General features: G+C 46.5%; 1 protein-coding gene and 1 non-coding gene across 3 annotated transcripts in view; both read right to left on the bottom strand.

The window, feature by feature from the left end:
* The window catches only part of PDE9A (phosphodiesterase 9A), a 111,810-nt gene that overhangs the window by 8,106 nt on the left and 91,273 nt on the right, over positions 1–12,431 (bottom strand). For both annotated transcript variants that reach the window (XM_004452753.4, XM_004452754.4), the window contains exons 10-13: positions 10,932–11,018; positions 10,425–10,529; positions 9,993–10,075; positions 8,828–8,984 (exon numbers count right to left, since the gene is read on the bottom strand). In XM_004452753.4, the coding sequence (XP_004452810.2) occupies positions 8,828–8,984; positions 9,993–10,075; positions 10,425–10,529; positions 10,932–11,018 (432 nt within the window). The remainder of the gene's footprint in view (positions 1–8,827; positions 8,985–9,992; positions 10,076–10,424; positions 10,530–10,931; positions 11,019–12,431) is intronic.
* LOC111762810 (U6 spliceosomal RNA) lies at positions 11,454–11,559 on the bottom strand. The gene has a single exon (XR_002795831.1). It is a non-coding gene; the product is annotated as a U6 spliceosomal RNA (small nuclear RNA).

The raw sequence follows: 12,431 nt of genomic DNA, 5'->3' as shown, positions 1-12,431 counted from the left end.
CATCATCCATCACCAAAACTTCTCCACCATCCCAAATAGAAATAGTGCAATTTAAGCGTTAACTCCCTATTCCCTATCCTCATCCTGTCCTGTGGTAGCCTATGTTCTATTTCCTGACTCTATGATTTTGTTTATTCTAATTATTTCATATTGATGAGGTCATCGAATATTCATCCTTTTGTGACTGGGTTATTTCGCTGAACATGATGTCTTCAACATTCATCCTTATTGTCACATGCATCAGAACTTCATTCCTTTATTTGGCTGAATAAATCCCACTGTGTTAGATAGACAAAATGTGGATAGAGCACATTTTGTCTACCCATTCATCAGTTGATGGGAGCTTGGGTTCTTTCCATCTTTGCCAATTGTGAATACTGCCACTATGAACATTGGTGTGCAAATAGCAGTTTGAATCCCTTCTTTCAATTTTTTTGGGTATCTTGTCAGATCATAAGGTAATTCTATACTTAATTTTCTGAAGAACTGCCAACTATCTTTCACAGTGGCTGCACCATTTTACGTTCTCACCAACAATGAATGAGGATTCCTATTTTTCCACATCATCTCCAACACTTATAATTCTGTTTTTTTTTTTTCCATAGTGGCCATTCTAGTGGGTGTGAAATGGTCATTCATTTTGGTTTTGATTTACATTTTCTAAATGGCTAGTGATTTTGAGTGTCTTTTCATGTGCCTTTTGGCCATTTGTGTATTTTGTGTGCAGAAATGTCTATTTGAGTCTTTTGCCCATTTTTCAATTGGATTGTTGATCTTTTGGTTGTTGAGTTGTATGACTTCTTTATATATTCTGGACATTAAACCCTTATTGGCTAGGTGGTTTCCAAATATTTTCTCTCACTGTGTAGGTTGTTTCCTTTCATGACAAAATCCTTTGATGCACAAAAGTTTTTAATTTTTATGTGGTCCCATTTACCTATCTTTTTCTTTTTGTGCTTGGGTATAAAGTCTAAGAAACCATTGTCTAACGCAAGAGCTTGAAGACTCTTCCCTATAGTTTCTTCTAGATGTTTTATAGTTCTGACTCTTATATTTAGGTTTTGATCCATTTTGTGTTTATATATGTATATACTAGGGGGAGAAATCCACTTTCATTCTTGTGCATATGGAGATCCAGTTTCCCCAGCATCAAAATTGTTGGAAGAGACTATTCTTCCCAATTGAGTGCTCTTCACCTCCTTGTAAAAAATCAATTGACCATAAATAAGAGGCTTGATTTCAGAACTCTCAGTTCCATTGCATTGTTCTGTATGGCTGTCCTTGTGCTACTTCCATGCAATTTTGTTCACTGTGGCTTTGTGATAAATATTATGACTGGGAAGTGTGAGTCTTCCAACTTTATTCTTCTATTTCAAGATGGCTTTGACTATTCAGGGCCTCTTACTCTTCCATATAAATTTGATTGTTGCCTTTTCCATTTCCATAAAGAAAGTTGTTGGAATTTTGATTGGAATTGCATTGAATCTGTAAATCACTTTGGGTAGAATTGAGATCTTAACAATATTTGGTCTTCCAGTCCCTGAACATGGAGCGTCCTGCCATTTATTTAGGTCTTCTTTGATTTCTTTTAGTAATGTTTTGTAGTTTTCTGCGTACAAGTCCTTTACATCCTTGGTTAAATTTATTACTAGATAATTGATTCTTTTAATTACTATTGTAAACGAAGTTTATTCTTGATTTCTTTTTCTGATTGTTCATTACTAATGTATAGAAACACTACTGATTTTTGGATGTTGATCTTGTACCCCATCACTTTGCTGAATTCATATATTAGCTCTAGGAGCTTTGTTTTGGATTTTTCAGGATTTTCTGGATATAGGATCCTGCATATAGTGAAAGTTTAAATTTTTCCTTTCCAATTTGGATGACTTTTATTTCTTTTTCTTGCTTAATTGCTCTGGCAAGAGTTTCCAGTACAATGTCAAATAAAATGGTGACAGTGGGCATCCTTGTCTTGCTCCTGATCTTAGAGGGCGATTTTTCATCATTCCCCATTGAGTATGATGTTAGCTGAGGGTTTTCATATATGCCCTTTATCGTGTTGAGAAAATTTACTTCTATTCTTATTTTTCTAAGTGTTCTTATCAAGAAAAGGTGCTGCATTTTGTCAAACGCCTTTTTCTTTGCATCAGTTGAGATGACCATGTGATTTATAGTCTTTATTCTGTTAATGGGGTATATTACATTAATTGCATTTCTTATTTTTAACCAGTCTTGCAAACTTGGTATAAATTCCACTTGATCATGGTATATAATTCTTTTAATGTGCTGTTGGAAGCAGTTTGCAAGTATTTTGTTGAGGTATTGGTCTATAATTTTCTTTTCTTGTCGTATTTTATCTGGCTTTGGTATGAGGGTTATGTTGGTCTTGTAGAATGAATTAGGGAGTATTCCCTCCTTTTGAATTTTTTGGAAGAGTCTGAGCAGGATTGGTGTTAATTTATCTTGGAAGGTTTGGGAAAATTTCCCAGTGAAGTCATCTGTCCTGGGCTTTTATTTTTGGGAGGTTTTTGATTACTGATTTAATCTCTTTACTAGTAATTGGTGTGTTGAGATCTATTTCTTTGTGATTCAGTGTAGGCAGTTTGTATGTTTCTATGCATTTGTCCATTTCATTTCATCCACATTGTATAATTTGTTGGCTTACAGTTCTTCATAGTATCCTCTTTTAGTCCTTTTTATATCTATGGGGTCAATAGTAATGTCCCCTCATTCACTTCTGATTTTAGTTACTGTGTGCTCTTTTTTTTTCTTCATCAGTCTAGTTAGAGGTTTGTGAATTTTATTGCTCTTTCCCAAGAATCAACTTTTGGTTTTGTTGATTCTCTCTATTGTTTTTTTTTCATCTTCTATTTCATTTATCTCTGTTCTAATCTTTGTTATTTCCTTCTTTCTGCTTCCTTTGAGTTTAGTTTGTTCTTCTTATAGTGCTGCCAGTTTTGAGGTTAGGTTTCTGATTTGAAATATTTCTTCTTTTTTAATGTAAGCATTTAGACTAAAAATTTCCCTCTCAGCACTTTCTTTGCTGCATCCCCTAAGTTTTGATATGCTGTGTTTTCATTTTCATTTACCGCACGATGTTTCCTAATTTCCCTTGTGATTTCCTCTTTATCCAATTGGTTGTTTAAGAGTACATTTTTAAAATTTCCACATTTTTGGGAAATTTCCATTTCTTCCTCTGTTGCTGATTTCAAGCTTCATTCCACTGTGGTCACAAACGAAATTTTTGAATTTGCTGAGACATGTTTTGTGACATGTAAGACATGATGTATCCTGGAGAATGATCCATGTGTACTCAAGAACATGCATTCTATCATTGTTGGGTGAAGTGTTCTATATATGTCTGTTAGGTCAAGGTGGTTTAGAGTATCTATCACTCAAGTCTTGTATTTCCTTATTGATCTTCTGTCTAAATATCCTATCCATTACTAAAAGTGGTGTATTGAAATCTATCAACGTAGAACCATCTATTTCTCCCTTCAAATCTGTCAATATTTCCTTCATGTATTTTGGGGCTTTTCTATTAGGTGCATATATATTTATAACTGTTGATTTCTTGTTGAATTTACCCTTTTACTGGTATATAATGATCTTCTTTGTTCCCCATAACAGTTTTTGACTTAAAGTCAATTCTATCTGACATTTGTATAGCTATCCCAGCTACTTTTTGTTTGCTACTTGCATCCTTTCATTTTCAGTCTACTTATGTCTTGGAATTTAAGATGAGTAGCCTGCTAACAGCATAGGTGTCTTTTGACTCTAGAGTTTATCCATTTGCATTTAAAATAAGTACTGATAACGCAGGATTTTCTTCTGCCAGTTTGCTTTTTAGTCTTTGTATATTTTGTTCTGCAATTCTTCTGTTATTGACTACATTCATATTTATTTTTGTATTTCCTTCTGAACATATTTTTTCATGATTTTCTTTGTGGTTAAAATTTAACATCCTAAATATATAACAATTATATTTGATTAGATATCAACTTGTCTTCAATAAAATACACGTACATTGTTCCTATACCCTTTCCCCCCTTTTTAAACTTGTAACAAATGATATCTTTGTACATTGTATGTCTACAACCATAGATTTTTAATTACTATTTATGAATTTGCATTTTAGCAATCATAAGAAGTGAAGTTACATACCAAAAGTTACAATACAATAGTACTGGACTTGATAATTACACATAAGGTTACCTTTACTACAGTTCTCTATTTCTGCATGCTGCTTTGACCCACTGTCTAGGTCCTTACCTTTCATTCTGAAGAACTCCCTTTAGGACTGCTTGTAGGGCAGGTCTAGTGGTGATGTATTCCCTCTGCTTTTATTTATCTGGGAATGTCTTAATCTCTCCTTCATTTTTAAAAAGGAAGTCTCACTGGATATAAAATTCTTGGGTGACAATTGTTTTTTCTCAGTATTTAAAGTATTTTGACGCACTTCCTTCTTGCCCCCATTGTTTCTGATGAGAAATTAGCATTTAATCTAACTGGGACTCCCTTATATATAACACACTGCTTTTCTCTCAGCTTTCAGAATTCTCTCCTTGTCCTTTGCATTCAACAGTTTGATCAGAGTGTGGAGGGCTGTAGCAGTTTGATATAATTGATGGATTCCAAAAAGAAATACTGGATTATGCTTGTAATCTGATCTGTCCCTGGGCATGACTGAGTTATGATTAGGGAGTTGCATCCCCACCCCTTGGTGGGTGGGGACTCACAGATAAAGGCATGGTGAAGAACAGAGTTGGGGATTTCTGATCTTAGAGTTTGATGCTGAAGACCTGGGAAGTCAGCACCCAGAGGAAAGAGAAGCCAGCACCAGGAACCCAGAGAAAAGCAAGCCCCAGGAACGCAGGAACTCAGGAAACCTGAACCCTTGCTGATGTCAGCGGCCATCTTGCTTCAAATAGACTGTGGTGTGGGAAGTAACTTATGCTTTATCACCTGGTCTCTGCAAGCTCCTACCCCAAATAAAAACCCTTTATGAAAACCAACCAGTTTCTGGTATTTTGCATCAGCACCCCTTGGGCTGACTAATACAAGGGGCATGTTTCTTTTCAAACATATTATGTTTTGCATTCTCTGAGCTTCTTGGATGTGGATATTCATATCTTTTTCTAGGTTTGAGAAGTTCTCACTCATTATTTCTTTGACTATTCCTCCTGCCCTTTCTCTCTTCTTTTACTGTGACCCTCATAATGCATATATTGAAATGCTTGATGGTGTTCCTGAGGTCTCTTAGGCTATTTTTGCTTTTTATAATTCTTTTTTCTTTCTGTTCCTCAGCCTGTCTCATTTCAATTGTCTTGTCTTTGAGTTCACTGATTCTCTCTTCTAACATCTCCAATCTGCTGTTGAAACCCTCCTGAGAGTTTTTCATTTCTGTTACCGTGGTCTTCAATGCCAGTAGTTCTGTTTGGCTTCCTTAAAAATTTCTGTCTCTTTATTGAGATTCTCATATTTTTCATTCATTGTTTTCCTGATATCCTTTAGTTCTTTCTCTGTGCTTTCCTTCAACTTCTTGAGCATATTGAGGATCATTTTTTAAAAAAGTCTTTGTCCAGTATGTCTACAATCTGGTCTTTTTCACTGATGTTTTCAGGACTTTTGTTCTCTTCCTTTGGATGGGTCACTTCCTATTTCTTTGTTGTCTTGAAATCTTGTTGCACATTTTATAATATTTTAATACATTAACTCTGTGATTTATTCCCTGACATGTTTCTTTCTTAAAAATGTAACCACCTGGTGATAAGATAAGTTTTCTTGAGTCTCAGGAACTAACAAAATCAAGCCAAACTAAGCAAAAAACACTTTTCACAGTCTTTGCAGGTTGGCTTTGTGTTGGCTGGTGCTCTTTTTCAGAGTTCATCTCTCTGGTTTGGAAGGTCAGCCCAAGGTGACTGCAAAGTGCAGGGTCCTCCCTGTCTTTCCTGGGCCTGCCTCTTGTCTTGGGCTTGTGCTGCTAGTGGCCCAGGAGTTCCCTTATGCCCATGAGTTTGAATGCCTCCTCTACTCCCCAGGAAACAGAGCTTCTTCCTCTCCGGGGTGTTCTGCTGCAGGATTTAGGGCAGGTAAGCCTTAGCCCCAAGCTGCTGAATCAATTCTGTCTTATACTCCTTTTACTGTCTTAAGCTGGTTTTGTCTGGAGGGCAAATTTTGGGAGGGGGGCACACCAGAAAGGAGTTCTCAAGCCAGTATTTCCCAGCCAGGACAAGAACAGAGATCCACCAAAGGACAACTGCTTGGCTCCAAACTTCCAAGGAGAAGGGCGAGGAAGGGCCAGGACAGGTGCCAGGAGCTTCTTCCATGGTTCCCCAAAGCAGTGCTCTCTTGACTTGGCACCTGCCTAGTAAACGCAGCCCTTCAGCTGTCCTCTGAGCTCTGGGGAAGTGTAGTCTCTACATCTCCTCCACTGCCTCTGTCCAGGGTGGGTTGGAACAATGGTTGCCCTCTGAGCTGGGCTCCCAGCAATCTGAAGTAGTGATCAGAGATCCTACCGTACTCCCTCATATCTTGGGAAACTGGATTTTCATGTCCACTCTGGCACCAGCAAGCTGTGCCAGTATCTTACTGCTGTCTGCCGCGAGGCTGGGGATTGGCCGTGGCTGCCGATGAGTGGAGAGTGCAAGTCAGGCATATTTACCACCAGCCTCTCTCTCCTGTTCTTCCCTGAATGCTGCAGCGTGTTCTACTGGACTCCAGAGTTTTGAAATAATTGATTCAAGATAGTTCTTGCCTATTAGTGATTCTGCTGGAGGTGATTCCTAGAGCTCCCTATTCTGCCATCTTCCCACAATCCTTCCCTTGAATTATGCAATTTCTGGGTAATGATTCCATGTTGTTCTGGTAAAGCATTTATTGTTATCCCTTACTATAGCAGTTTGATATTATTGATGAATTCCAAAAAGAAATATTGGATTACGTTTGTAAACTGGTCTTTTCCTCTGGGTGTATTAGAGTGTATTCAATTCAGAGGTTTTACTTTTACTTGATTAAATAATGATAAAGGAGTCGATTGGGCCATATCAGTAGGACATTGAGTCCTGTCACTTGGTGGGCGGGAACTCACAGAGAAACTGCACCACAGAGAAGGGAGGCTGGAGTCTTGAGCTGGAGCCCCAGGAAGGAAGCACACTGAGGAGCTTGGTTATGAGGAAAGAGAGAAGGCCCAGGAAGAGAGGAACCCTGAGCCCGGAGAGAAACGAGCCCTGGGAAGAGAGGAACCCTGAGCCCGGAGAGAAACGAGCCCTGGGAAGAGAGGAACCCAGAAAGCCTAAACCCTGGCAGATGTCAGCAGCCATCTTGCTCCAACATGTGGCAACAGACTTTGGTGAGGGAAGTAACCTATGCTTTATGGCCTGGTAACTGTAAGCTTCTACCCCAAATAAATACCCTTTATAAACACCAACCAATTTCTGGTATTTTGCAGTAGCACCCTTTTGGCTGAATAAGGCACTCACAAACTTCAATGACAAAATATTTTTAAAAATTGGGAAAACTAATCTTACCCCTAGAAGAAAGTTTTATTTTTAAGACTAAAATGTTTGAAGCAGGGGCAATGTTCCCCTGACCCCATGGCAGGTGGTACTAGGAGGACCCCATTTGTCGGGGGCTGTTCCTTCAACCTGTGCCCTCCTCTTTCAGGATGTGGCTCTGATACCCCCTAGGGGCAAGTCACACACAAAGGGGGTGCGGAGCTTGCTCTGCTTTGATACTTGGGCCCCCTTCCTGAGACACTCAGCGGGCTGCTACCAGGGGTGGCAGGGGCAAATGCTGTGTTTCCTCGCTATGGTTTGCTCCTTTACCTGTGTCAGAGAAAGATTCGCTGTAGCTTTTCATAACCACCCACGTCTCATACTTGCCCAGTGGTTCCATAAACGTGGAAATGATGCCAGAAAGCCTCTAGATAAAGGAAGATCATTGTAATGGGAACTGGGGATTCAATAACGACTCAACTGAGCGGTGCATTTGGCTCTGGACTTTCTGCAAATATGGAAGACCTGGAAAACCGGTTTACGAGGCTGTCGCTCTCAGATAAGGGGAAGCTTATCAGTTCTCTGGGAGAGAGGCACATGTTTCTTTGGCACAGGATTCTAGAGACTTAATCGAGAGTGTCTTGAGGGGAGACCACCGAGACACAACGGATGAGGCTTTCAGCCCTGGAGTGGCAGAAGGTGGCTGTCCAAGGAGTTTGCACTGGAATCCTCCCTCCCCTGAAAATGTCGAAGGGTGGAGCTCGCAGTGATGGCTTAGCAGGGGACCCTGAAGAGAATGGGCAGCCAGCTTTGGTGAGTTGGAACTCTTTGTTTCAGGAGAGGCGGCTGCTATGCAGGTTGGTTTTCCTCTTTCCCAATGGCCCTGAGCAGAGGGAAGGCTGGCCGGGCCACAGCAGGTCAGGAGCCAGCAGTGGGGGCTTCAGCACAGATCAGGGCCCTGTTAGGTTGGATGCAGCAGACTATCTGTCTACAGCTTGCCATGTGTTCTCTGCACTCCCTGGGGTGTGTTATTAACCCTGCAAGCCTGTTTCCTTGGCTACAACATAGAGCCTAGACTGCTGTCAATGGGTAGTTTCAGGGTTAAATTAAGCAGTGGATGTGGGATGTATACCAAAAGAATACCATGTATGCACTCAAGGGTGCATCCCTTCTTGGGTTCTGCTCTGCGCCCAGGAGGAGGCAGGGAAGGAAGATGGGTTCTGCAGGCTCCCTGCTGGGCCTCCAGCACCGAGAAGTGGGCTCTGCCCCGTGGTCCTGCCCAGTGCCCCCCGCCTCCCCTGCAGTCAGAGGGCCCTTGCCCCACAGACCTGTCTGATCTGCTTGAACCCCTCTGGCTGTACATTGGCAAAGATGTTGCACTCGGGCTGGGCGAGGATCTGGAAGGCCACGGCGCAGTGGTGGTTCTCCAGGGGTGAGATGTCGTTGTAGCGGACGGCCAGCTCTGTGCGGGCGTTGATCTGGTACCTGGAGAGGCCAGGGAGAGCTGTGGAGCTCAGGCACCCTGCACTCGGGTGCACCGGGTGTTGGGACAACAAAGCCGAGGCGTATAAGTGGCTCCCACAGAGGCTAGAAGACGAGCGCAGCGGGGCTGGGGAAGTAAATGGCACTCTGCATGCCAAGAATTCACTGCACATGCCCCCTGACCCTCTGCTGTCCTGCTAACTAAAACCCCAGGTCCTACATCCTATCCAGAGTTAACCCCAATACCCCCCAACTTCTCCCTGTTGCTGGGCCCTGAGACACTCGCATCTTCCATTATGGCCTCTTGTAAGAAGTATGCAAAGTTTCAAAAGGTGCAAAAAGCAGCCATTTTGGAAGGGAATCGGGTTTCCACACCCCATGCCGTGGGTTCAAGTCTCCGTGCCGGCCTGTGTCATGCCAGCATGAGTGTGAGAAGTGCAGAGAGGGTGCAGTGCACGGGGCAACGGCCCCCTTTGAGGGGCACCGACTTCCACACAGAGCCCCCATCTTGAGAAGGTTTGCTGTTGTGGCCCTGACACAGGCACGAGGGAGCTGGAACGTCAGCGTGAACGCGGAGGGGCATCAGGGGCCAGGGCTCGTCGGCTCGGTGGGCTGCGCTCGGTGCCTTCGCCCCTCCCTAGTCTTCGTGGCGCCTCCTCTCACTGGGGTCTAGCGCTTGCCCTCAGCCCCTTCCTGTTGGAGGAGCAACCCCACGGGGGGCTGCGGGCACCCCTGTCCACGGAGACACGGCCTCCTGCTCCAGGGTTTGGGATTGCCAGGGCTCGGTGGGCCCAGACTGCGAGCTGGGTTGGGGCGGCGTGGGAACTTTGGAGAACCGGCCCCTGGGAGGCCCACGGCCCTGGACCGAGCCCAGGGGCTGGAAGCCACGTCCTGTGCAAGCCTAGCGGGGGACTGGGGGTGCTTGGTCGAGAAGCCCTCCCCCTCCCCCATAGCCAGAGCGCCCTTTTAAGAGCACGCAGGAAAAGCAGAGCGAGAGAAGTGCCCACGCACGTGTTGTTGTATCCCGGGTGGTCCAGGTCGTGGCAGATGGCTGCCGTCAGGAGCACCAGGATATCCATCTGCGAGAACTTCTCCTGGGTGGGAAAACGCACTGGGGTTGGCTGTCGCCTTCCCTGAGGGTGGGGCGGGGCCCGGGGGTGGTGGGGGACTCTATTGGCCTCGAGGGGCGTAAGTGCCGTGGGCAGGGAAGTCACCCTCTCTGGGCCCGGTGGGGAGGGGGTGGGCTGGGGAGGCGTGACCTCGCCATTAGGAGAGCTGACAGCAGTGGGGTGGGGACCCCGGGGGGCTGGAGGGGAGCCCAGGCCTGCCGCCCTCCCTCTGGGGAGCGTGTCTGCCAGCGGAGGCGAGCGGGGGACCCTTGAGACGCGAGCTCCGGGCGGTGGGCGGGGTGGGGGTAGGGGGAGAGGGGCTCCCGGGACCCACCTGGAGGCCGCAGAGCCAGACCATGCTGTACATCATCTGCGCCACGCAGAAGCAGTGCCGGAAGTTGTGGAAAGGGTTGTTCCTGTAGTTGTCGTGCACGCAGAGCTGCGGGAGTGTCGGGGAGTCCCATGGGCCCCCCGCCTGGCGCACCTGGCCCAGCGCGGCGGGGCGGGAGGGAGGGGGGGGGTTACCTCTCTAAGCGATTTTTAGTATTCAGTGCCGAGCAATGATTCATTTTAAAAAGGGATCTGTCGCCGCGCACGCGCGCACACGCAGACACGCGTGCGCACGGCTGCTGGAGCGCATCCCGCTTCCCCTGCCCCTCCCTGGGTTCTATTTTAACTTGCTCGTCAGAGCAGGAGCCTGGGGGGGGGTAAAGACTGTTTTGGTGGAAGGACAAACGGGGATCGGGGATCGGCCGCTCCCTGGGCACAGCCTCTCCACGTGCAGGGAGCTCAGCCCCGGGGAGGTGCCAGGCGCTCAGGGAAGCTGCGCCCAAGGACTCACCAGCCACCGCTTCAGGGTGATGGGGTTGATGCTGAAGTCTCGCACCAGCCCCAGGTCGTGGTACATGTGCTCCAAGCAGCTCAGCATCTGGGCGTGCGGGACAAAAGGGGGGTCAACAAGGGCTGGGGGCCCCGGCTCGCCCCTGAAGGTCTCGCTTCTCTCTGCTGTGTTAGGCTTCTCCCAGGTCTGTCCTCTCGGGGAGGTGCAACCCCCCATTAGGGGTTCAACTGTGTCCCCCCAAGAGATATGTTCAAGTCCTCTCCCCCACCCCTGCTACCCGTGCAGGGGCCCTTATTTGGAATCAGGGTCTTTGCAGACGGACTCAAGTTAAGGTGAGGGCGTACTGGATTGGGAGAGCTGAATCTGGTGTCCGGCGCCTTACCAGGGGAAGAGGAGAAGACCGTGCGGGGATGGAGACCTCGGGGAAGGTGGCGTGTGAAGACAGAGGTGGGGGAGGCATGCAGCCACGAGCCCGGGGACGCCTGAGCCCCAGCAGCTGGGAAAGGAGGCCCCTCCCTGCTCTCTAGCCCCACGGGCCCCTTGAGTTTGCGTGTCCCCCTTGCGCAGGGGCCATGCTAATCTTCTCTGTATCATTCCAGTTTTAGTATATGTGCTGCCAAGCGAGCACACCAACCCTTGATTTTGAGCCTCTGTCCTCCAGGACTGGGAGGCGGTCCATTTCCATGGCTTGAAGCCCCTCGTCTGTGTTAATTTGTTCGGCAGCCCTGGCCAATCGGATGCTTCCCCTTCCCCGAGGGGCCTCTGGAAAGCAAAGCCCAGACAGTGAATGTGGGTGCAGAGGTCTGTCTACGGGGGGATTGAGAGGGATGCGGGGCTCTTAACGGGCAGTCGGGGCTTCTGGTTCAGAATCTTAGGCGCACAGTGGAAGCGACCGGGCTGGAGGTGCCCCCAGCCCAGATGACCACGCAAGCACGATGCTACCCAGTTCCACCAAGGAAAACTCACTCCCTGCGGAGATGACGCTCAAGGTCTAGGACAAAAGCCCCATTGCACAGCAACCTAAGCGCGACCGTGCCTGCGGAGAAGGCCCCACGCTTGCCTGAGATGGGGCCAAGCGAGCTCCTACGGTTTACCTCCCAAGAATGCTCCTGCAGCTTCCATGCGGGGCCATGTCGGCACCTGAGACACCTTCTCGTGTCTAATTAGCGTGTCCCCAAGGTGGCTTTCCCTCCGGGTGAGCCTCTCCTTCCAGCCTTCATTCATTGAACTCTGTTTTCTATAGAAATCTTGGCTGAATTTTTTTTTTTAAATTTCTCTCCCCTCCCCCCGCCCCCCAGTTGTCTGTTTTCTGTGTCCATTTGCTGCATCTTCTTTGTCCGCTTCTGTTGTCAGCGGCACGGGAATCTGTGTTTCTTTTTGTTGCGTCATCTTGCTGTGTCAGCTCTCCGTGTGTGCAGCACCATTCCTGGGCAGGCTGCACTTTCTTTCGCGCTGGGCGGCTCTCCTTACGGGGTGCACTCCTTGCGCGTGGGGCTCTCC

This window comes from Dasypus novemcinctus, chromosome 4 (genome assembly GCF_030445035.2).
Source record: "Dasypus novemcinctus isolate mDasNov1 chromosome 4, mDasNov1.1.hap2, whole genome shotgun sequence".
Lineage (NCBI taxonomy): Eukaryota > Metazoa > Chordata > Mammalia > Cingulata > Dasypodidae > Dasypus > Dasypus novemcinctus.
This window is presented reverse-complemented; position numbering and strand designations above follow the sequence as displayed.